Raw genomic sequence first — 22209 nt, 5'->3', positions numbered from 1 at the left:
CAGAGGTGCCCCAGATGATGCCCCCCACTAACGCTTCACACCAGTAGGACACTGGTTCCATACTGGGAAACACTCAGAGCCCCCAAATTGCTCCCTAAATTTATCAGAGGGACCCCTCAACGATGCCAGGCAGGGCACAAGCAGCAGAAGCCCCCAGTTACACACCAGTAATACAATGGTTTCACACTGGGTGCTCCCCTGGATAACAGAGCAGCTTTTCCAGCTCCATGGAGCTGCTCGTGCCCCAAAAACCCCAAAATGAGGGGTACAGATCCCCCCAAGGCAAGGGAGATGCAGAGAAAAGCAGGAAACAGTAAAACTGGTTATCAAAATATTTTATTTCAGGGAGATCCCTCCAAAAAAAAAAAAAAAAAAAACAAGAAAAAAAGAAAAAAAAAAAAGAAAACAAAACAAAAAAAAAAAAAAAAAAAAAAAAGGAAAAACCAAAGGAAGAAGGACCCTCCTGGCAGACGGACACCCACAACACCTGCAGGGCTCCTGGGAAATCAACTGAAGCCATCCCCTGCTCCAAAGAAACGACAGGGCACTCCCGAGGGCTGAGGCAGGAATAGATATATTTATATTGTTCCTGGGGGAGGAGGGTGCTGCCAGCAGTTCACAGCAGTTTTCGGCTCTCTCGGCACACGGGACTAGAACTGCATTGCTGAAGACACTCAACACACAGCAGGGCTAACTAGGAGAATACAACTGGAGGCTAGCAAAGAGGAGAGGGGACACAGGAGAGCTGGGAGCACCCAGGGCTGGAGTCCTCTGTGCACATTTACAGGGCCCCGGAGCCCTCCCGGAGCCGCTCGTCGGGCAAAAACTTCCTTAATTTCTTTGTTTTGTGTGTGTGTGTGTGTATGTGTGTGTGTATATGTGTGGGTTTTACGTTTGTTTTTTTTGTTTTATTTTTTTAAAAAGAACCGCGCGGCCAAAACGAAGACGAGGAACTGCAAAATCCCAAAGCGGCCGCTTGGCTTCTGCCTCTCTTTATAAAAACCTCAGCAGTCACTGGGGGCACAGCCCACTATACTTTGCCCGGGATCTTGGCGCGTTTGCGGGCGATGGCGTCCTCCACGGCCTTGAGCTGCTTCAGGAGCTCCTCCCTGCGCGACAGGGTGCTGGACTTGCCGCCCTTGGCAGCGCCAGGGCCCGGCTCCGAGCCCTTGCCCGGCACGCTGGTGACTTTGCTGGAGCTCTTGGACTGAGGGGACAGCTGGCGTTTCCTGCAGGGACAGAGAGAGACGGGAATGGCCCAAATTAGGGGATCCAAGAGGGGGTTGTGCACTGAGCCCTGCTGGCCACACTAAAATCACAGTTTTGAACATCCTTTCCCATCCCAGTTTCATCTCTTTCTAAGATGAAAAGTGCACTGAGCCCCACTGGCCACATTGCTTTCTAAGGTCCTTTCCCACATAAAATTTATCTCTTTCCATAGGCAGGGACGCTTTTCACTACCCCAGGAGGCTCCAGCCTGGCCTTGGGCACTGCCAGGGATGGGGCAGCCAGATTCTCTGGGCATCCTGTGCCAGGGCCTCCTCACCCTCACTAGGGAAGGATTTCTCCCTAATTTCTGAGCTGAACTGAAATAGCAGGAACTGCCACATCTAACACATGGCTCCAGGAGCAGGTGGGAGGAAAGAGGTTGGAGATAGGAGGAGGCCTTGGGTTGAAAACTGGCTTAACAGTAAAAAAACAGATATTACATGGGGATTCTCAAATTCCCAGGATTAAACTCAGTGCCAGCTCATGGCTGCAGTGAGCAGCTCCCTGTGAGACCCAGAGGGGAGAGCAGCCCTGGAGCATCCCCTCAATCCCAAATCCTTCAGATCCTTCCCTGTGATGTTGCCCCCAGAGATCCCTGGAGAGGATCCACAGCCCTTGAGTCCCCAGATCCACACATCCAACACTGCACTGGGACATTGCAGCGCTGCAGCAGGCACAGCTTGCCAGGAATTTGGCTGAGCTGCATGGAAGGTGCAAAGGCAGGGCTGTCCCTGCTCTGTCCCATGCAGGGGACACAGCCACAGCAGCAAAGGGAGCAGCTGAGGCTGTGCCAGGCTGGGAAAAGGGGAATGAGGCTCTGGAACCAGGAGCCAGGAGGAGCTGGCCAGGGGGAAGGGGCTGCACTCTGGTGCTCTTTAACACCGTGCTAAAGAGCTGCAGAGGCACTGGCTGAGCTCCCTCCTGACCCACTTGGCTCTGGGTGCTCCTGCTCTTCTCCCAACTGGAGCTCTGCACAAGCCCTGGCACCCCTGGCACCAGCCCAGGCAGCTCCGCGTCCTTCCTGGCACTGTGTTCCATGGAAACTGCAGCTGCTGGCCTGGGACAGCCCGGGACAGCCTGGGAGAGGGGCTGCAGGCCCTGCAGGGCTGTGAGGCCCAGCAGAAGCAGCAGCACTCACCTGTCTGCCTGTGCAGGGGAAGGTTTTGGGTTCTGGCCCCGCTGCCGTTCCTGTTTGGGGGACGAGGGTCTCCCGGCCGCCTTCCTATCGCGAGAGCCTGGGGAGAGCACAAGGACATTCCTTCATTTTCCTGCTGGGCACCAAGGCACAGGCCACCCCTGCCTGCACCCACTGACCACACTGTGCCAAAAACGATGCCAAAAACAACGCCAGGTCCAGCAGCAGCTGGAAGAGCCTCGCTGTGTTCCCCCTGCACCTCTGGGGGAGCAGAGAAGCCAGGCAGGGCTGTGCCCCGCAGTCACCTGCACACACCACCTTCCACCAGCCCTTCCTCAGCCTCCAGCTGCTGGAGCGAGGCTCCTCCATGGCACTCTGTGCCTGCAGAGCTGCTGGCTCTGCCCTGGCGGGTCACAGGGTGCAGTGGCTCCTGCAGGGACAGGCGAGGGCAGCTCTGCAGCTTTGGGAGCCAGCGTGGCCTGCCCCGGGCAGCAGCACCCCCGTGTTTGTGCAGCACGGCTCAGCTGCCAGGCCCTGCCCCAACACAGCTGCCCTGGGCACGCAGGGAGGCTGGGGAGCAGCTGGGGTACCCCAGGAACAGAGAGGGAATCCCACATGCAAGGCAGCCTGTGGAGCTGCTGCCCTGCTCTGACCTCAGGCAGGAAAGGTGCCCAGTCCCCATGGCAGCAGCCCCTGTGTGTGCCAGGGCATCCCTCTGCTCCTGGGGATGGACACTGGGGCAGCCTCAGCCCACAGGTGCAGGTGACAGAGCAGGTGACACACTCAGCCACCACCACTGAGCAGTTGAGTGCTGGGATGCCAAGGGCTCAGTCCCAACTCGGCCAAGGGCACCTTTGCCATTGGATTTTGCCTTGGGTTGAAAACTGGCTTAAACACTAAAAATTGGATTTGGGGCTCCATGGCTGGGACTCCCCATCCCTGGAGTGTCCAAGGCCAGGCTGGATGGGGCTCAGAGCAACCTGGGGCTGTGGAAGCTGTCGCTGATCTTCGGTCCCTTCCAGCCCAAATGAAGCTGTGCTGCAGCTCAGAAATTGCTTTTTACCAAAAAGCAGAGGATGGCACCAAAGCCTCTCCAAAACCATCCTGGCCTTGCCCTGCCACTCGTGTGTGAACCAGACCCCAGTGAACTTCAACCTGGGGCAGTCCCTCGCAGGCTGCCCTTGCAGGAGGTGAATGTTGCAGGTTATTAGCACAGACCTTCTCTGGCTGGCACCCAGAGTCAACAAGATCCACCTACAGCTGAGCCACCAGGGAAAACAACATCACGTGGCAGCTCCAACGTCACCCGCAGCCACCTCTGGCTGCCAACTCCCCCCACACCCCCTGTGCCTCTTGGCAGCCACAGCCAGGGCTGCAGGGTGGCACCGAGGCCCTGTCTGTGCCTGCCAGCTCGCTTTCCCGAGCTGTTGCTGCTGCTGGGGAGGACTGAGCCCCAGCAGAGCACTTGGAAAGCCCAGGTCTTTCTAAACATCCAGGGCAGAGCGGGTTGTGTCACCCAGAGGTGGGGCAATCTGCTCCTGTCCCAGGCTGGCTGATGCAGGCAGGGGTTGATTGCATCCATCCATCCCTCCCCTCCCTCCCAGCCTTTCGAAGCACCAGCCTGGCTGGCAGGGACAGCTCCCCCTGGAAAACTCCAGGATGCACCAAAGGAAACTCCTGTGACTCACAGGCCTGCAGTGGCTGGGGTATGGAAGTGATCTTCAGGATCATCCTTCAGCCCAGCACCACCATGGCCACACTAACCCTGTCCCCAGTGCCACATCCACACACTTATGGAACACCTCCAGGGATGGGGACTCCCCCCTGACAGTCTGCTCCTTTCTGGGAAAAAATATTTCCTAATTTCCAACCTAAACCTGATTTCCACAGCCACCTCCGAGGCCAGCAGAGCGAGCAGGAGGCCGTGGGGTGGATGTGGAGGTGAGAACTCTGTGCCTTCAAAGGCAAGGGGTTGGTTTTTTGGACAGGATTACAGGGACACAGTGGAGTCACACCAGGCACAATGTGCCCTGGGCCTGCCCAGGGCCTCAGCTCTGCTGTGTTCTTGCAGCAGGATGGTCACTACCCCCCTTTATCTGTGGCAATCCCACTCTGAGGGTTTGGGATGGCTGCAGTGGATCTCTCCAGCTGCTGGAGGAAGCCTCACCTCTGTCAGGTGACAGGTTGGCCCGTTTGGCTGGAGGAGAGCTTGGCCTCTCTTTGTCTGCTGGCTCGTATCTCTTCCTGCTTCCTTTGTCAGCTGCCTGCAATGGAATTGAAACAATGGAGCTGAGCAGCCACTTCCCTCTGCACAGGGACACAGGCACAGCCATTCCCTGCCTCCTGCAAACACCCTTCCCAGTAAACTCTGCTCACACCAGTGCCAGCCAGCCCCGAATCCACCTAATTCCCAACCACCAGGAGCCAAGAGCAACACCCCCTGCTCTGGGGGTAAGGCTGTACTAATTTCAGAACAGGAACAGGAAAAGAGCAGCTTTTTGGGATGGTTTTTCCCCAGCAGCACCAAGGATAGCAGATGTGAAGGAGGCATGTGGAGCCGTGCCTTTTGCAGGCTGTCATGTGTCACTGCACACTCCTCCCTCCCTCCCTCCAGAGCAGTTCCTGCCTCTGATAAAGCCTCCTCACGTCAGAGCACAGGGAAGTAGAGAAATCTGCAGCCTCAGACTGCGCCGGGGAATTTGGGCTGGCAGAGCAAAATATCAAAAACAGGAACCTGCCCACGTGATGGGGCCAACACCCTGCCCCAGCAGCAAACCCCACGGGGAACAACTCCCCCACACGGGCTGGGGCTGGCACCTGTGCCCAGGGCTCTGAGCGGGGCACAGGGATCAGAGGGGAGGGGAGCAGCCAGGGGGCACCCCAGCTGCCCCTTGTGCCCCTGCACTCTGTGCCCAGCCCGCTCTGGGGTGGCACAGGAGGAGCTCCCAGAGCATCTCCCAGGGGAAAGGCCCCAGCGGGACCTTCGAGCAAGCGGGGAAGAGCCTGGAAGCTGCAGCAGGAATGTGCCCCAGGGCAGCCGCCAACACAGCCCCACAGTGCAGCCAGCACAGGGTGTGTGCTGCCAGACTGGTTCTGTGTGCTGCCCTCCAAGGCAGCCCCAGACCTTCCTGGCTGAGCTCATCCCAGCAGTGCTGAGCCTGGAGTTGGGATCCATCCCCCTCTCTCCCACTGGGATCCATCCCCTCCCTCCTGCTGGATCCATCCCCTCCCTCCTGCTGGATCCATCCCCTCCCTCCTGCTGGGATCCATCCCCTCCCTCCAGCTGGGATCTATCCCATTCCTCCTGCTGGGATCCATCCCCTCCCTCCTGCTGGATCCATCCCCTCCTGCTGGATCCATCCCATTCCTCCTGCTGGGATCCATCCCCTCCTTCCTGCTGGGATCCATCCCATTCCTCCTGCTGGGATTCATCCTCTCCTTCCTGCTGGGATCCATCCCCTCCCTCCTGCTGGGATCCATCCCATTCCTCCTGCTGGGATCCATCCCTTCCTTCCTGCTGGGATCCATCCCCTCCTTCCTGCTGGGATCCATCCCATTCCTCCTGCTGGGATCCATTCCCTCCAGCCAGGATCCATCCCTTCCTGCAGAATCAATCCCCTCCTTCCTGCTGGGATCCATCTCTCCCACTGGGATCCATCCCCTCTGGCCCCCAGAAGTGCCACATCTACCACACGGCTCCAGGAGCAAGTGGGAGAAAAGAGGTTGGAGACAGGAGGAAGCCTTGGGTTGCAAACTGGTCTAAACAGTCAAAAGCCAGCAGGGAATCCCAGCCCCAGGGATCCATTCCCACCTTGTTCAGGAGGGTCAGTTTGATCTCCTTGTGCCCGCTGAAGCTGCCCTGCTGTGCCTGGGGGGCTGAGGGCTGCTGGCCCTGGGGCAGCTGCTGGGATTTGCTGCCCGGGGTGGGCTTGGCTGATTTCAGGAGCTGAGCGGGCACATCTCGTTTCCTCTTCTCCTCTTTAGCACTGTCTTCTTTTTTTGACTTTCCTGTTGAAAGCAGAGAGCACAAGGGGTGACTTGGGAATGATTCCTGTTGCCTTCTCTCCCTTTGGGCAAGGGGATGCTGCTCCAGGGATGGAAAAAGCCCATAGCAGTTATCTCAGCTGCTGGACACGAGGTTAAGGGATTCAGGAAAGCCTGAATTTCCACAGAGAGCAACAAAAAAGACAAAGAACAAAAAAGCTTTTGCCACAGACTCTGCCATGGTCTGGAAGGAGCAGAGGAAGAGCAAAGTGATACAAAGCTGTCCAGATTTACATCACCTTCTAAGGGTGAAGGAGAATGGGAGAGGCAGAACTGCCAGGCAGGAAAAGGGTTGAGACAAGGGTTGGCACAGGGATGGAAGGACGTGGACGCACATTTGCTCCACAGCACCTCTGCTCCTGCATCCCCTCTGCTCAAGGGTTTTCCCGGAGCCCACAGAATTCCCAGGGAAGGATCCCTGCTCCTCCCTTCCCCTCCAAAGGCTCCCCAGAGGGATCCACCCCCTGCACAGCAGGTCCCTGTACCTTTCTTCTGCTGGGCCGGGGTGGGGGAGCGGGAGCTGGCCGAGGACACGGGGCTGGCCAGGTCTGCGTACATGTCCTCGGAGTCGGCGCTGCGCACGGAGCTGCTGCTGGACGAGGCACTGGACACGGAGGAGACGCTGCTCACGCTCAGGGACCTGCCAAGAGACACGGCTCAGCACAGCCAGCAAGGCAGCAGAGCCTTTCTGCATCTCCCTGGATGCTGGGAAGCTCGGCAGGGAAGGATGCACAAAGGCCGTGTGCGCTGGGGTGCTGCTGGTGCGGAAAATGTCAAAGCTGTGGGGTGCAGGCCTAGAAAGTAATGATTATTTATAGCCAGGATTAAGGCAATGGGTAAACAGGTCACTGTTTGCCCAGGAAAACAGGGAGTGAAAGCAGGGAGTGCACTGGCACATCCAGGTCAGTGTTACAGCTCGGGGCAAGGGTTCCCTGGCAGGGTTTCTGCTGCTGGCACGCATCCACTGTCACGACTGATACCTCCAAGATGGAAACCTCCCAGCAGGGCCTATCCCAGGAAGTGTTCAAGCCAGGCTGGACAGGGTTGGAACAATCTAGTCTAGTGGAAGGTGGCAGAGAGTTGGACTGGATGAGCTTTAAGCTCCTCTCCAAGCCAAACCATCCCACTCCATGAATATTCAGGCAGCCTCTCCAGCCTGTTCCACGGGCCACACCGCCCAGCTCTGCCAGGCTCTCTGCCTGGAAACTGCATTGGGACGACTGAAGGGGCTGTGGCAGCTTCAGCACAGACCAACCCTCTGCAGCCTCTGGCACCAGGAGCTGAGTTCTGAGAGGTCTGATGGATTCCAGGATGAGCCAGGAACCCCACCAGGCCACCAGGCTGGGGGCACACAGTGCATCTGCCACGTTTCCCCTTCCCAGAGAGCAGCACAGGCAGCCCCAGTGTGCTCCCATTTCCCATCCCTGCCCTGGTGCTCTCTGAAGCTCTTGCATCACCCCAGGCTGGGCTGATGAACGTGACAAGCACGGAGTAAACAAGCCGGGATTTCCGTAAAATAACGCGGACGTTGAACCTCGGAGTCCCACAGAGTTCACTGATGGGAATTTGCCATGCTCAGAGCCAAATCCTGCTCCAGCCACTGGTTTTACACCCCAGGACTACTCGTACACCCGTGTGCCAGGGAAGTGTTGGGTTTCAAGGCTCCGCCTGTGAGGATTCAGGGAATCCTGTGTGTGAGGAGATGAAAAAACCTGAAGGAATGACTGGAGAGTGGTTTGTTTTTCTTTGCTGGAAGGAGTTTGTTGTTTACACATCCCACAGACCAAGAGACTTGGAACTGTTCACTTGGGGCTAAGCACAAAAGGAACTGGACCTGCAACTTTGCCAGCAAAGGGAAAATATCATTAGCTGGGCCTTTTGGGGATTTTCTGACCTGCCTCTCTTGACAGGCCAAGCATCTCCCCTACGGACAGGAACCAGAGGTAGGAGAGGCTCAGCAGAGCCAAGCTCCATAGCCTGAAACTGTTCATTTGTAGTTTAATTAGGATGTGGGATCACCCTGGCCAGAAGGAGTTGTTCTGGTCATCATTTAGCTTAAATGGGTACTTGGACACACATGACAGGATTATTTCCTTGAATAAACCACAAGAGAAATATCAGGGAATCATGGAATGGTTTGGGCTGCAAGGGACCTTAAAGATCACCCAGTTCCAACCCCAACACCTCCCAAAAGAGCAGGCTGCTTCAAGTCCTGTCCAAATTGGCCTTGGACATTTGCAGGGATGGGGCAGCCACAGCTTCTCTGGGCAACCTGAGCCAGGGTCTCCCTATCCTCACATTTCTCCTAGATATCCCACTGAAATACCCCCTCTATCAGTTTAACGCCATTATATATTGTTGTATCACTCCATGCCCTCTCCAACGCTGTATTCCCACCACAATTCAGGACTTGCAATCCCATCCCCAACCTTGTCCCACCCTCAGGCACCTGCAGCTGGTGCTGCTGGAGCTACAGAGAGCTTCCACTGCAAGAAACCAAACCTGTGACCAACAGCCACAATCTCTGCTGTTAAGTAAAGGTCACAAAGGCTCAGGGCTGTACCTGGATTTCCTTGAGCCAGAGGGAGAGTGGGAGACTGAGGCAGAGGATGATCTGGAATGAGATCTGGAGAGAGACCGGGACAAGGACCTCGATCGGGAGCTGGAGCCGCTGTAGCTGCTGGCACTGCCACTGATGCTGCCACTGATGGTCCTCCTGCAAGGCAGCAAACCCCCTCCCACAATGAGAATTGTCATGGCAAAGAGAGACAGGGGAGGAAAAGCCCCAGAGAAAAGCAGAGATTTGCTCAGCACCCTCTGACCAACACCAAATGGCCTCTTCCACCACTTCTCCCAGTTTGTGTGGTGGGAATGATGCTCTGTGGTGGGGAACATCCCTAGGAATGATGTTCTGTGCTGGGGAACATCCCTGGGAATGATGCTCTGTGCTTGGGAATATCCCTGGGAATGATGCTCTGTGCTGGGGAACATCCCTGGGAATGATGTTCTGTGCTGGGGAATATCCTTGTGGTCAGTGTGGGCCAGCTGCTGACCCTCCACCACATCAGATCCGTGTGGCACCAAACAGATCCCACATTCCTTCCCCACTGCCCCACCTCCACAAGCAGCAGCTCTCAAAAATGCCCTTTTCCCCACTCCCACCCTGATTTTGCCACATTTCCTGTGTTCCACCCACTCCATCCTCCCCCAGCTTCCATGGACAGGAACCACTCAAGGTGAATCAGGACCACCCCAGTCCAGCTCTGTTCCCCTTCCCTCCCTCTCCAGGAGAAGGATTTCTCCCTGAACACCAGGCTATGGGATTTGCTGGATGTCCCAGGAGACAGAAAGCTGGGATTTGCTGGATCTGCCATGGGATCAAAGAGCTGGCATTTGCTGGATCTGCCACGGATCAAGGCTCCCTCCACCCCCCTGTCTCTCACCTCCTGGGTGGAGTCCTTGTCTGTCGTTCCTTCCTCCTGGCCTCCCGATTGTCCCCTGCCTTGGCTGCCTCCGGGGCTGCTGCTGTAATTTTTGTGAGTGGCTGAGGGACTGGGAGGGCAGTGAGTTTCTTCACAGATTTCTCCCTGGAAAAATGACAATTTTCAGGTGTGTGGTCCCAGGGGGTGGGCACAGAGCATTGATGTCCTCAGAAATGATGTGCTCTGGTTTGTTGTTTAATATTTTAGAGGTTATGGAATCCTGGGATGGTTTGGACTAGAAGAGACCTTAAAAATCATCCCAGTCCACTCCATTCCATGGGACACCTTTCACTATCCCAGGTTACTCCAAATCCCATCCAACCTGGCCCTGATGTGACTCCTGAAGCTTCAAACACTTGGCTGCTTCACCAAAACACAAACACCACAGATTTCCCTAAAGGGATTTGTTCCCCATATGCTCAATCGATTCATCTTTTCAGAGACAAATTACTGTACAACAGCCAATTCTGGAGATATTTGACTTGTAAATGAACTCCTGAAGCAGACTGGGTGGAAATGTTGTTTCTCATCCATGTAATTCCATCATTTTTATCCCAGACACTTACACCTGCTTAAAATCTGCCAGTCAGGCTTCAAAATGAAATGTGCACAGTTAATGCAAAAATTCTCATTTTAACTCCAGCACACAGATCAGGAGGGTGCAAAACAGCCTGTGTGTGCCTGGATCTGTCCCTTGGCCTGTGTTCCCTGAGGAAAACTGGATGGGAGCACCAATCCCACCCAGTGCAGGAGATGGGAACGGCTCTGGCTGCTCAGGGCTGCCCCATTTGGGGCTCAGAGCTCAATATCTGCATTTACCCCCTCAGAGCACAGGGTTAAGCCCATGGCACTGTGTCAGCCAGTGACAATAACCCCTGAGCTGGGGCAGCTGCCCTGCTGTCCCCAAACCAGCACTGCCAGGAGGGAGCAGAGGGCCTGGGAGGGCTGAGCCCCAAGGTGGAGGGGGAAAAACCCCAAAAGGCAGGGTAACAAAGGACAAGAATTGTGGCAAAGGGGATTGTCCTAAATTCTGGAGAATTCAGGGGGATTCCCATGGTGTCATTTATTTGCAGGTCAGCTTAGAAGAGGTGACATCACTGCGGTGTTGTGTCACCCTCCAACGTCCCCGTAATTTGCCACTGCAGGGTTTGTGAAATAGCAATTTCAGGAATTTAAAAGAGCAGCAGGGCTGCCAGAACGTGCCAAACCCAGCTGCAGAGAGCTCCAGTCCTGTTTTCATCCGTCTCCAGTGTGAAAAGTTGATGAGGTTGAACCATTTCTTTATTCTGAGGCTGTGGATTAACCAAAGCCACAGCAGAGGAAGGAATTTAAACTTTTTTATAGCTCCTATTATGTATATTTAGATTATACAAATATATCTGCACACAGAGAATGCTCCAGCAGTAAATCAAGTGTTTAAACACTTGTACACAGGTAATATTTAAGGATACTTGCACAGTTTAACTTGGATTTAATAAGTAAAAGTGCCATTACTTAATTAAATCTGCCAAGCTAAAAACCCTTCAATAAAGGTTGTATTTTACATCTTTCATTTCTTTCTTAAACTCAGTGAGGTTTAGGATCCCAGAATGGTTTGGATGGGAAGGGACCTCAAAGATTTCACACCCTGCCATGGGACACCTTCCACCAGTCCAGGCTGCTCCAAGCCCCATCCAGCCCTGGACACCTCCAGGCATCCAGGGCCTTCCCAGTCTGACAGGAAATATTCCTTCCCAATATTCCATCTAATCCTGCATTTCTTCCTGAAGGCCCCTGAAGGTCAGAACTGCTCACCCAGAGGAATTTGGGTCCTTACCCTTTCCCAGGAGGTGGCAATAATTCCCCTTTAGCCTTGGCCAGTGGCTTGTGAGGAGATGGTGTTGGAGAAGGAGAGGGAGAAGATGAGAAGGACCTTGACCTGCAAAGGAAGGAGACATCACTCAGCTCAGGCTCTGGGGTTGCAGGAGCTTCTCCTGGCTCTCAGGGCATTCAGCCACCACTGCCCCCTCCACAGGAATCTTTCTGAACTTATCTTGACTTTATATTTGGACTCTGTGCAGCAAAATTTAACTTCTGTCACCAGACAATGGGAAAAGCAGGAAACAGAAGGAAAAATGAGATCAGCTAGAAGAGAGGCAGCCCAGGTATTCCACAGCAACACCTGAGGCTTCCTCCATCCTCTCTATTCTCTCCTTAGGGAGAATACACAGGAAAATAAGCAGGATTTTGAGTTTTATGTTCATCACTTTTTGTCCTGTTAACTCCTAGAGCAGTTCAACCTTTAAACAGCAACAAAACCAAAAGAAACTTGGGAGAAAGACAAAAAATTCACCTAAATCAAATCTGTACCTTCTGGAACCCAAGAAGGAGCATTAAGTGGAGCATCCCTAGGGTGACAGTCAAGGGCAGGAGCTGTTTCCTGAGCCCTGAGCACACACCACGTGCTGCTCTCGGGGTGATTCACCCCCGTGCCAAGACTGGAAGTGCCTTGGTTGCACCCCAGTGCCTCAGCAGCCTGACTCCTGTGTGACAGCTCCTCTGGGGACAGCTGGCACAGGGTGCTCCTCACCCTGTCACCTCAGGGAGAGGCAGCCAAGGGTGTCACCCACACTGGCACTGTCCTGCCTGGAGCGTGGATGGATGGGGAAGCTCATTCTGCTTCCCAGGTGGAATCAGCTCCCAGCTGAGCCTTTCCTAGGAAAGCAGTCCCAGAAGTGACAGAGTGTGCTCTGCCATCACCTGTGGGATCGGCTCTGGGCACCTGTGTGGCTTCAGCTCCTATCTGAGGAGCCAGTTCTCCTACTATGGGTATTCCAGACTTGGGAAACTGTCTGCAGGGGCAAGGAAGTAGCAGAGGAATAAATCTTAATCAGCATGGGACACTGGATTGCTACTTTGAAGTGTCAGGACTATCACAAGACACAACTGCTTTAATAAAGAAACGGGATTTGCCTCTAGAAATAGAAATCCCAGCTCCACGGAAAAGAGATGCTGCTGAACTCCTTCCAACCAGAAAATGCAAATGATGGGAATGTTAATCCACCACAGGCATGGGAAAGAGCCCAGCCACAACAGCACTGCACCTGTGGGTGGGAGCACAGGGGAGAGGAGGGGGTGGCTGACAGATCTCCTTCAGCCAACAACCGCAGCCTCCCTCGCTCAGCCAAGGGCTTGGAGTGCTCCATCTTAACAGAGCAAAGAGGAACTGTCAGGAAGCATCTGGAAACCATCCCACCACTGGTTCCCAGTCCCAGGAGCACTACCTGGACCTGCTGCCTGAGAAAGAGCTGTGCCTGGAGGAGCGACTGGAGTAGGAGCTGTACGAGGAGGACCTGGAGCGCGAGCGGGAGGAGCCAGACCCCGAGTAGGTGGATGAACGAGAAGAGGACCTGCAAGAGAAATATTACAATTCAGAGCTTCCTGCAAGAGAAATATTACCATTCAGAGCTTCCTGAGAAGAAATATTATAATTCAGAGCTTCCTGAAAAGAAATATTACAATTCAGAGCTTCCTGAGATTAAATATTAAAATTCAGAGCTTCCTGAAAAGCCCCCAAACTTTTGTTTCCAAAGGTGTTCTGCTCCAAACTCCACTAGCCTTGTCCTTGGGGAACTCTTAGTAATCAGTGCAGAGAGCTCAGCACCCCATACCATGCAGCCCAGAGCCCAGAGCAGAGAGCTCAGCACCCCACAGCACACAGCCCAGACCCCAAAGCAGAGCTCAGCACCCCGTGGCACACAGCCCAGAGCAGAGAGCTCAGCACCCCGTGGCACACAGCCCAGAGCAGCCAGCAGGTGCCCAGCACACAGCCCCAGCCCCCGGCTCACCTGGAGGAGCCCGAGGCAGAGGCAGAGGAGGCCGAGGCTCGGCGGCGCCGGCGGGCGCGGCTGGGGGACACCGACAGCCCCAGCTTCTTCTTGGGGGACTTGGACCGGCGCCACGGGTCCTTCCACTCGTCTGCCCGCTTGGACGGGGCAGTGCCCAGCGCCAGAGACTCCTTGTCCTTCTTGGGCAGCTCGGGCTGCCGGCTGCGGAACAGGGACACGTCAGCAGCTGGGCTGGGGGACACAGGGAGGGCACGGGGACAGGGGACACAGCCAGACATGGTATTGTGTAATGACAGAATAATATAATATAATATAATATAATATAATATAATATAATATAATATAATATAATATAATATAATATAATATAATATAATATAATATAATATAATATAATATAATATAATATAATATAATATAATATAATATAATAGATGTAAGTAATCATATAACTATAAATAATATAATATTTAATTATATTATATAATATTATATAATATAAACGATAATAATATAGTATTATAATATAAAATTATATATACTATAATAATATAATATTATTACTATTTAATAATTATTAATATAACATAACATACTATACTATAATACACTATACTATAGTATACTATACTATAATGCACCATACTATAATATAATGTAATAGAATGTAATAATAATAATATAATAATATAATAATATAATACTATAAGAATATAAGAATATAAGAATATAAGAATATAAGAATATAATAACATAAGAATATAAGAATATAATAATGCTGTATAATTCTTCAAATATACTAGAATTTAATATAATAATATAGTAATATTATGGAATAATTTAATGGCAATGATATATAAATATATTACATAATATTATTATAATACCATGTTAATATAGTATCAATAATCAATTAGCAATATTATAATATAATAAATAATAGATTAATTATTAATTAATGTTCATATTTTTTATTATAAAAGGTATACATGGCCATGGAAAAATCCCCAAATTCATGCCTTAGACTGATTGCTTACAGCTCCTGGTCTCCCCTGTGGGATTCCAGCAGCATTATGGGGTGGTAAGGTGCTGGGAGAACTCAGTTTGTGAAGCAGTGACAAAGCAGAGCTGCTCTGTAAAGCCATTCTGGGAACCCCTCAGTCCCCCTGAGCACTCTGTGAGCTCCTGGCTGATTCCAGGCCCCGCTCTTGGCCTCCAAGGGCTGGACAGGAGCAAGAGGGAGGGAATGGGAGAGCTGGTCCTGCCTGGAGCAGCCCAGAGCTGGAGCAGGCCCAGCTGGGGCAGGGGAGAGCAGCCAGCACCAAGCCAGGGTCACTCTGGTGTTGCCATCACCAGGACACCCCTGGGGCTGTCACAGGCCAGGACCCAGTGACCTCCTGTCCCCTTCCAAAGGGAACAGTTCCCTCCCCCTGGCCATAAACCAGGCTGGTTTATCCCTGGATTATTCAAACACCACCTAACAGGTGCCCAGGTGCCCAGCCAGGCCTCTCTCTCCACCTCCTCCCTCCCCTTTTCAGGGCTCTACTTTCATTTCTCCTTTTTTGGTTCTCCAGGTTTCCTTTCTCCTCTCCAACCCTCTGAAAATAATTCAGGGCCAACTTTTCAGCACCTGCCCCAGACACTTCCTTGAGTAGTCCAGGATGAGTTTCTTGAGGCTGAGACTTTATTACCTCTCTTATCTCTGGGTGATTGAACTGCAATTTCTCCTTGCCCTCACTCTAACCTGCACTCAGCTCCTCAATTACCTGCTTCTACCCTTCTCCCTGGGGTTTCAGGCAGAGTTTGTGAGGGATTAAAGCTTCTGAAGCCTCTTGCACTCACCACATCAGCAGGACAATGATGCATTTATTCCTTTCCTCAAAGCAGTGAGTTCCCAGGGAATTTGGGGGAGGAAAGGCCCCTTCCCTGCTGGGTTCAGCCAGCACCTCCCCATTACTCACAGCACTGCAGCAACCACTCCCCATACAGCTTCCTCGACCTTTTTGAGATAAAAAAGCCACCTCCGAGTTTTCTAATAATTCCGGGCACACTTCAACAAACCCCAGGATATTGAAAGCTCTTGGTCAGGAGCCTGGCCTTTGAAGACTTCACACCTCACAGAAGCCTCATCCCCTCCTTTTTGGCAGAGTTTCCTCATCCCCAGCCCAGGACTGGGATATGCTGACCTAAAAATCCAGCATCTGACTCTTTCCTTATCTCTGCTGATGTAAAAGCAATTTTGCTCTTTGTCCCACAACTCCCTTGGAATATTCAGAGGAAAATCTATCCTTTCACATTCATCCCTCCCACCAATCTCACCCCAGCTCCAGGAGAAGAGAACTGGATCCTCCATCCCACACGGGGTGCCCAGGAAGGGAGTCCCAGGCAGGGTCCATTCCATCCTTCCCCTCTCCCAGCACTGCTCCAACACATCCTGTTTAACTCAGCACTGATTAACTCAGAGTACCTGCAATGCTCTGGCCAAATTTTCCCAGTTACAGGCACAATTCCATGAGTATTTCACCTTGGAGGAGCACCAAAAATTGGAATATGTTATAACCTGCTAACATTCAGTAGTCCAAGCTGGCTCCAGGGCTCCTTCCAGCAGATGTTTACAAACCCATTTGGAATTGCCATTTCACCTCTGGAATATCCTCAAATCAACCAAGTGCAGAGAAAGAAGGAAAGGAAGACTGGGAAAAGCCTCCACTCCGTGCAGGATAAAGAGCAAGGAAAAAGGAGAGAAAACCATGCGAGGGTGCTCATGGAAAATGCCCAATATCCTGATCCAGTGTCCCTTCCCAGGGGATTGCAGTCTGTGAGCTCTGGGAGATGCAGGGGACACATTCTGCTGCCACAGGCAGCTTTATCCAGGATAAAACCTCTGGAGAAGCTTCTCCAGAATGACAAATCTGGAAACCAACATCTTCATCAGGGAGGTTTGGGTTGGATATTAGGAAAAGGTTCTTCCCTCAGAGGGTGCTGGGCACTGCCCAGGCTCCCCAGGGAATGGGTACAGCCCTGAGGCTGCCAGAGCTCCAGGACAATGCCCAGCATTGGATTTTGGTGTCCTGGGCAGGGCCAAGCATTGGCTGAAGATCCCTGTGTGTCCTTTCCAGAGCAGGTATCCCACAAGTCCATGAACTAATGAATGCCCTCGCACCTCTCGAGGCTCAATTCCCTCCTGAACCAGTTTTCAGAAAGGATAGCATCCTCCAGGATTTACTGTCCCTTAAAACCACCTCAAACTCCCATCCAACAGCCCATCCTGGGAGCTGGAACAGCTCCAGAGCCTGGCTGCCAGCTGGGAGCAGGGATGACTCTGAAAGCAAATCTCATTTACCTGCACCTATTACCTGGTTTGATGCAACTCCCTCTGGATGAAGTCACTTTGTGGAGGAAAGGTTTTTCCCCAGGAAAACCACATCAGAAAGTCTCCTTTTGGGGTGTGCTTGGCTTTTTGACTCAGCACTAAACGCTACAGATGAGGAAGGTGCTGCTCCTGTCATGAGAATTTCAAAGCCTTTCCTCAGAGCTTCCAACATGTGACATCACCAAAGAAACTGTTCAACCTAAAACTGGGAGCTGGTGCTGCTGGGTTCATCTTCTCCAGTGAAATTCAGGAGGCAGGATGGAAAGTGAGGAGGAGCAGCTCCCTAGAGAACATCCCAATGACAGCCTGGCCAGGTGCCGTGGCTGGGAGATGAGGAAGGGAGGATTTCTCCTCACTTGCACTCCCTACAGCCAGGTGATGTTGTGCTGCATTCAAGAAATTAAAAAAGAAGAATGGTTTGCTGCTGGCTCAGTGAGATCAACCTGTCATGGTGAAAAGGAGGGAAGGAGGGAAGAATTCCAGGCCTGGTGAGCCTGGGATCAGCTCAGGATTTCATCCTCATCCTCGCACAGCTGCCCAGGCTGCTGGCAAACCTCACCCACTTCAGCACAGAGCGGCAAAGAACTTTCATGTTCATCCCAATCTTTTTCACCAAATTCCAGTTTTTAGGAAACAATTGAAATATTTCAGAATTAACTGCTAAGTCTCTTCCACAAGGTTTTAAAAATAATAATTAGAGGGAAGAAGAGACAAGACAGGAGTGACCAAAAGCACCTGAATTTCCACCCAGGTCCTCAAGAATCACTCAGGCAGCAGCTTCCAAAGGCAATTTCACCCTTAGAACAACTGAAAGTTTTCTTTTCCAGAAGGAACACGCTGATGCCCATTTGGCTGGAATGCAATGACAGCAATCAGGAGAAGTGAAGCTGAACGTGGCTTTGGCAGGGAGAGGAGCAGCAGAGGCAGCTCCAGCTGGCAGCACCCCAGCGTGGCTCAGCCAGCTCCCAAATAAACCTGCCTCCCAAAAAAAACCCAGCTGAACGTCACTGAGCCCAACAAAACTCTGGAGGGGGAAAAAAGAAAGCTGCCCAGCTGAAGTTGTGCTCATGCATTATGCAAATGCTGCCACAGCATTTCTAATCTTGGAGGTGAAAAGGAGCGTGCGAGGGAAAAGCTTCCTGTCCTTCCCCATCCCGGCCCAGGGAACCAAACCCCATCACCCCTGGGCAGCACTGACGTCAGCCTGGCTTGGGGCTGCTCCTCCAGCTCCCTTTTGTGCAGGAGGAAAGTGCAGGGATGGTTTCCCAGCCCCTGTGCTCCTGCAGGAAAGCCGCGGTTGCGTCAGCAGCGCCGGCGCCGCTTTTCCTGCAGTGGAATTTTCCAGAGGAAGTGGAACTCGAGGAATGACTGCAGCCATGTGCCAAGGGCAGCTGTGGAGGGACCTGTAAGTGCTGCAAAATAAATTCCAGCAGAGTGCAAGCACGCAGGAACTCTTCCTGTCCTGGAGTAATGGAGAGGGAGAACAGCTCTGGAAAGCCAACCCTGTCTGTGCAGGACAAGGAATGCTGGGCCTTGGAGCTGCTGCCCATGGGTCCTGGTGAAATATTTGAAATATTAGCAGGGAAAATGCTTTTCTCAAGCTGTTTCCATCTCAAGCTGAGTTATCAGTCACTTCAAAAAAAAAAAAAAGGAAAAAAAAAAAAAGGAAGGATTTCTTCAAAGCCTGATAGGGAGAGGCTTGGAAATTAAAGAGTGGAGATAGGATCTGAACCTCCAGGATGAAATCATCCCAGCAGGGAGATAAAGCTATCTGAGATGGCATCTTCCCTGAGGGCTGAGCATTTGCCGCCTGGAGAGCCTCCTCTCCATGAGCAGGAGGCAGGATCCTGCCTGGAATGTGCCACTGATCCTGCCCTGGAATTACCCTGTTCCACTCAAATCCAGGCTGGGGGATCTCCCTGGAACTCCATCTCTGAAATGCCACAGAAAATCACACTCCTTGAGATCCATATCCGAGTCACTCACTGCTCTCCACCTCTGTTTAGGGTAATGAAACTCTGCTGCTGCTGCTGGTGGGGAAGTGGAGGCAGCAGCTCAAGGACCAAGAGAAATTCCAGGCGGCAGGAATTTTTTGCGGAGAACTTGGAAAGCTTGGTTTGATTCACAGACTTTATCATCATGGAATCACAAAATGGTTTGGGTGGGAAGGGACATTAAAACTCATCCAGTCCCTGTGCAGGGACACTTACCACTGTCCCAGGCTGCTCCAAGTCCCTTCCAACCTGGCCTGGGGACCTCCAGGGATCCAGGGGCAGCCACAGCTGCTCCGGGCAACTCCATCCTCAAAAGGAAGAATTCCTCCCCAATATCCAATCTAATCTGGCACTGGGAGCCATTCCCTGAGTCCTGTCCCTCCAGCCCTTGTCCCCAGTCCCTCTCCAGCCCTCCTGGAGCCCCTTCAGGCTCTGAGCTCTCCCTGGAGCTTTTCCTTCTCCAAGCTGAACACCCCCAGCTCTCCCAGCCTGGCTCCAGAGCAGAGCTGTTCTTATCACCAACTTCCCCAAAGTCCTGGGAGCAGAAATGAAAGCAGAGCTGTCTAAGCAGGTTCCATGGCTCGGGGTGGCAGCTGCACCATGAAAAACGGGGATGTAAACAAGTTGTTATCGTGTTTATCACAGCACAGCTTCCATGCAGGGCACTGCACTGAGACTCCAAAGAACCTTGGGGTGGCACGGGATGTGCTCTGAATGTGAAAAGAAGGGAATTCCTTCTCTGAGCAGTCCTGGAACTGCTCAGATCCTGGGGTCATTTGCTTCCCTCAATGCCCTGCACTGCTGGAGCTGCCCAGGGAGGTGCAGACGCCTGCAGAGCAAATCCCTGCCCCTGGATGGAGGCTGGTTTCCCCCTTCACTCAATTTTCATGGATCCAGGACTAAATCAGGGCATTCCAGGCTTTTACCAATGCCCAACTCCCCAAACAGGCAGAGCACACAGCTGTCTGTCCTGCCTGCTCCTCCTCCTGGGCAGACAAATGGCAACCAATGAAGGATTTCTTGTAGGAATGAACAGATTTCCATAGGGAAACCTAAGGATCCCAAATCCACCATCCTCCCACCTTTAGGCAGCAGGATGAGATGCCATCACTGAGTCCTCCACAACTTACAGCTACTTTCATCCACAGCTTCTACACCCAAAAAACAGGGAACAAATCCAGCTGGCAGCACTGGGAGACAACCAGAAACTCTCAGGAAAGACAACAACGACCCAGGAACACTCAGAATTAGAGATTCTCCAAAAAAAAAAACGGTTCAGTTGCTTTGTGGTGCACACACCACCATGAATCACTCCATTTGCATTCCCTTCTTTTTGCCACTCCTTTATCTAATCAAGCTCCTTCCAACACTTTCTGACTTGCAGGCCCTGGATAACCTGCACTGATTCCAGAGCCTGGGTTATCCTGCTCATTAACGTGCTCACAGATTAACAAAGTCAACTTGAGCCAGCCTGAGAAAACAACACAAGGGTGAGCAGGGCCTGGGATCACGTCACCTCGTCACCTTCTGTCCTGCAATCTGCAGCACCTCTCACTCCAGGTGACACCTTGGGAGAAGCTCAACGTTCCTTGCTGGAAAGGTTTTAGGAGGATTTAGGTTTTGTCCTTGCTGACTTTGCTGTCAGTTGCCTGAGTCCCCCCTCCCAGGGTTATTTTGGTTTTTAATGGATGCCTAAGTGCTCTCCATTAATAGGTTTTAGTCCTGATGGAGGGAGCTTCGTTCCAAAAAAAGTGTGGTGTGTGTGATAATGACAGGATGGTGTGTCAGCCACTGCTCCTTGCTGGCACCTCCTGGGAACATCTCTGAGGACAAGAGCCCCTCCCTTCTCCTCATCCTACCTGGCACTGCTGTTCCATGGAATTTGGGCTCCACACCATGAGAATCCCAGAGTCACTGAGGCTGGAAGAGAGCTCCAAGGTCACCAAGTCCAGTCTGTGACTGATCCCCACCCTGTGCCACATCCTGTCCCTCCCTGGACACCTCCAGGGGTGAATGGGACTCCAGCATCTCCCAGGGTAGCCCATTCCAGAGCCCAGTCATTTTTTCCATAATTTCCTCCTGATGTCCAACCTGAGCCTCCCCAGGAACAGCCTGAAGCTTGTCTGGTCTTTGTGGGAAGAGCTTTTAGGTCAGACATCAGGACAAACTCCAAGACTGGAGATGACAATGCCTCACTCCAAGGTTCATATTGCCATGGTGCTCCTCACCAGAACCCCCAGCATTCCTTGGAGAGGAAATCCAGGTGGAATTTCCATCTCATGGATGTCCATCTCATGGACCATCTTCTTCCTTGCTTGATCATAACACTGAGGGTCACCCCAGCTGAGGGGGCAGCAAAACTGAGGTTCCTTCTCCCTCTGGTGGGTCCAACTCCTGTCCCTGCAGACTCCTCAGCAATCCCACCCTGGCAGTGCTGTCCAACCTCTCCTGGAGCTCTGGCAGCCTCAGGGCCGTGCCCATTCCCTGGGGAGCTTGGGCAGTGCCCAGCACCCTCTGGGGGAAGAACCTTTCCCTGATATCCACCCTAAACCTCCCTGGCACAGCTCCAGCCACTCCTGGGTGCTGTCCCCGTCACAGGGACATCAGTGCAGGTGCTGCCCCTTGGGAATGATCTCCTGAATGTCCCTCAGTGCTTTGGGAATGCAACCACCAACAGGCCCCACAACCCTGGCTTGCTTCACGAGCTCCTGGAACAGATTCCCTCAGAAGCTGGTGGGATAAAGGCCTCTGGCAACAACAGAAAGGATTAAAGCAAATTACTTCAGTGTGTAGAGCCTCTGCCCCCAGCTAAGGGTCAGAACATCTTGCACTGCTCTAAGTTTCTTCAGAGGACGTATTTCATGTCACTTCTTTATCCCTGAAAGGCTTTGCACAACAGGGAGCTCCACTGGCAAGACGCAGAGAAAAAGAAGGAATTTTGCACTCAGCAAAAATCAGGCCCAGCCTGGGGCATCAGAACTCGTTCTGGAGATGGGAGCAGGAGGACAGACAGCCAAGTTATCCCTCTAATTGATCATAAAGTGTCCTGGCTTGTCTGAGTGTTCGATGCCTGAGGAGGGAGGAG

At 52.5% G+C, this 22209-nt stretch overlaps 1 protein-coding gene across 2 annotated transcripts in view; it reads right to left on the bottom strand.

Annotated features, from left to right (window-relative positions):
• Positions 1-385: 385 nt before the first annotated feature.
• ZC3H18 (zinc finger CCCH-type containing 18) overlaps positions 386-22209 on the bottom strand; it is a 45565-nt gene continuing 23741 nt past the window's right edge. Inside the window, exons 10-19 of one of the 2 annotated variants that reach the window (XM_058034019.1) lie at positions 13758-13988; positions 13194-13319; positions 11747-11848; positions 9892-10035; positions 9012-9164; positions 6934-7088; positions 6216-6412; positions 4572-4668; positions 2408-2504; positions 386-1229 (exon numbers count right to left, since the gene is read on the bottom strand). In XM_058034019.1, coding sequence (XP_057890002.1) covers positions 1031-1229; positions 2408-2504; positions 4572-4668; positions 6216-6412; positions 6934-7088; positions 9012-9164; positions 9892-10035; positions 11747-11848; positions 13194-13319; positions 13758-13988 — 1501 coding nt within the window. In that variant the 3' untranslated portion in view covers positions 386-1030. The remainder of the gene's footprint in view (positions 1230-2407; positions 2505-4571; positions 4669-6215; positions 6413-6933; positions 7089-9011; positions 9165-9891; positions 10036-11746; positions 11849-13193; positions 13320-13757; positions 13989-22209) is intronic. The other variant, XM_058034020.1, reaches the window with a different exon arrangement.

This window comes from Melospiza georgiana, chromosome 14, assembly GCF_028018845.1.
Source record: "Melospiza georgiana isolate bMelGeo1 chromosome 14, bMelGeo1.pri, whole genome shotgun sequence".
NCBI classification, from domain to species: domain Eukaryota; kingdom Metazoa; phylum Chordata; class Aves; order Passeriformes; family Passerellidae; genus Melospiza; species Melospiza georgiana.
This window is presented reverse-complemented; position numbering and strand designations above follow the sequence as displayed.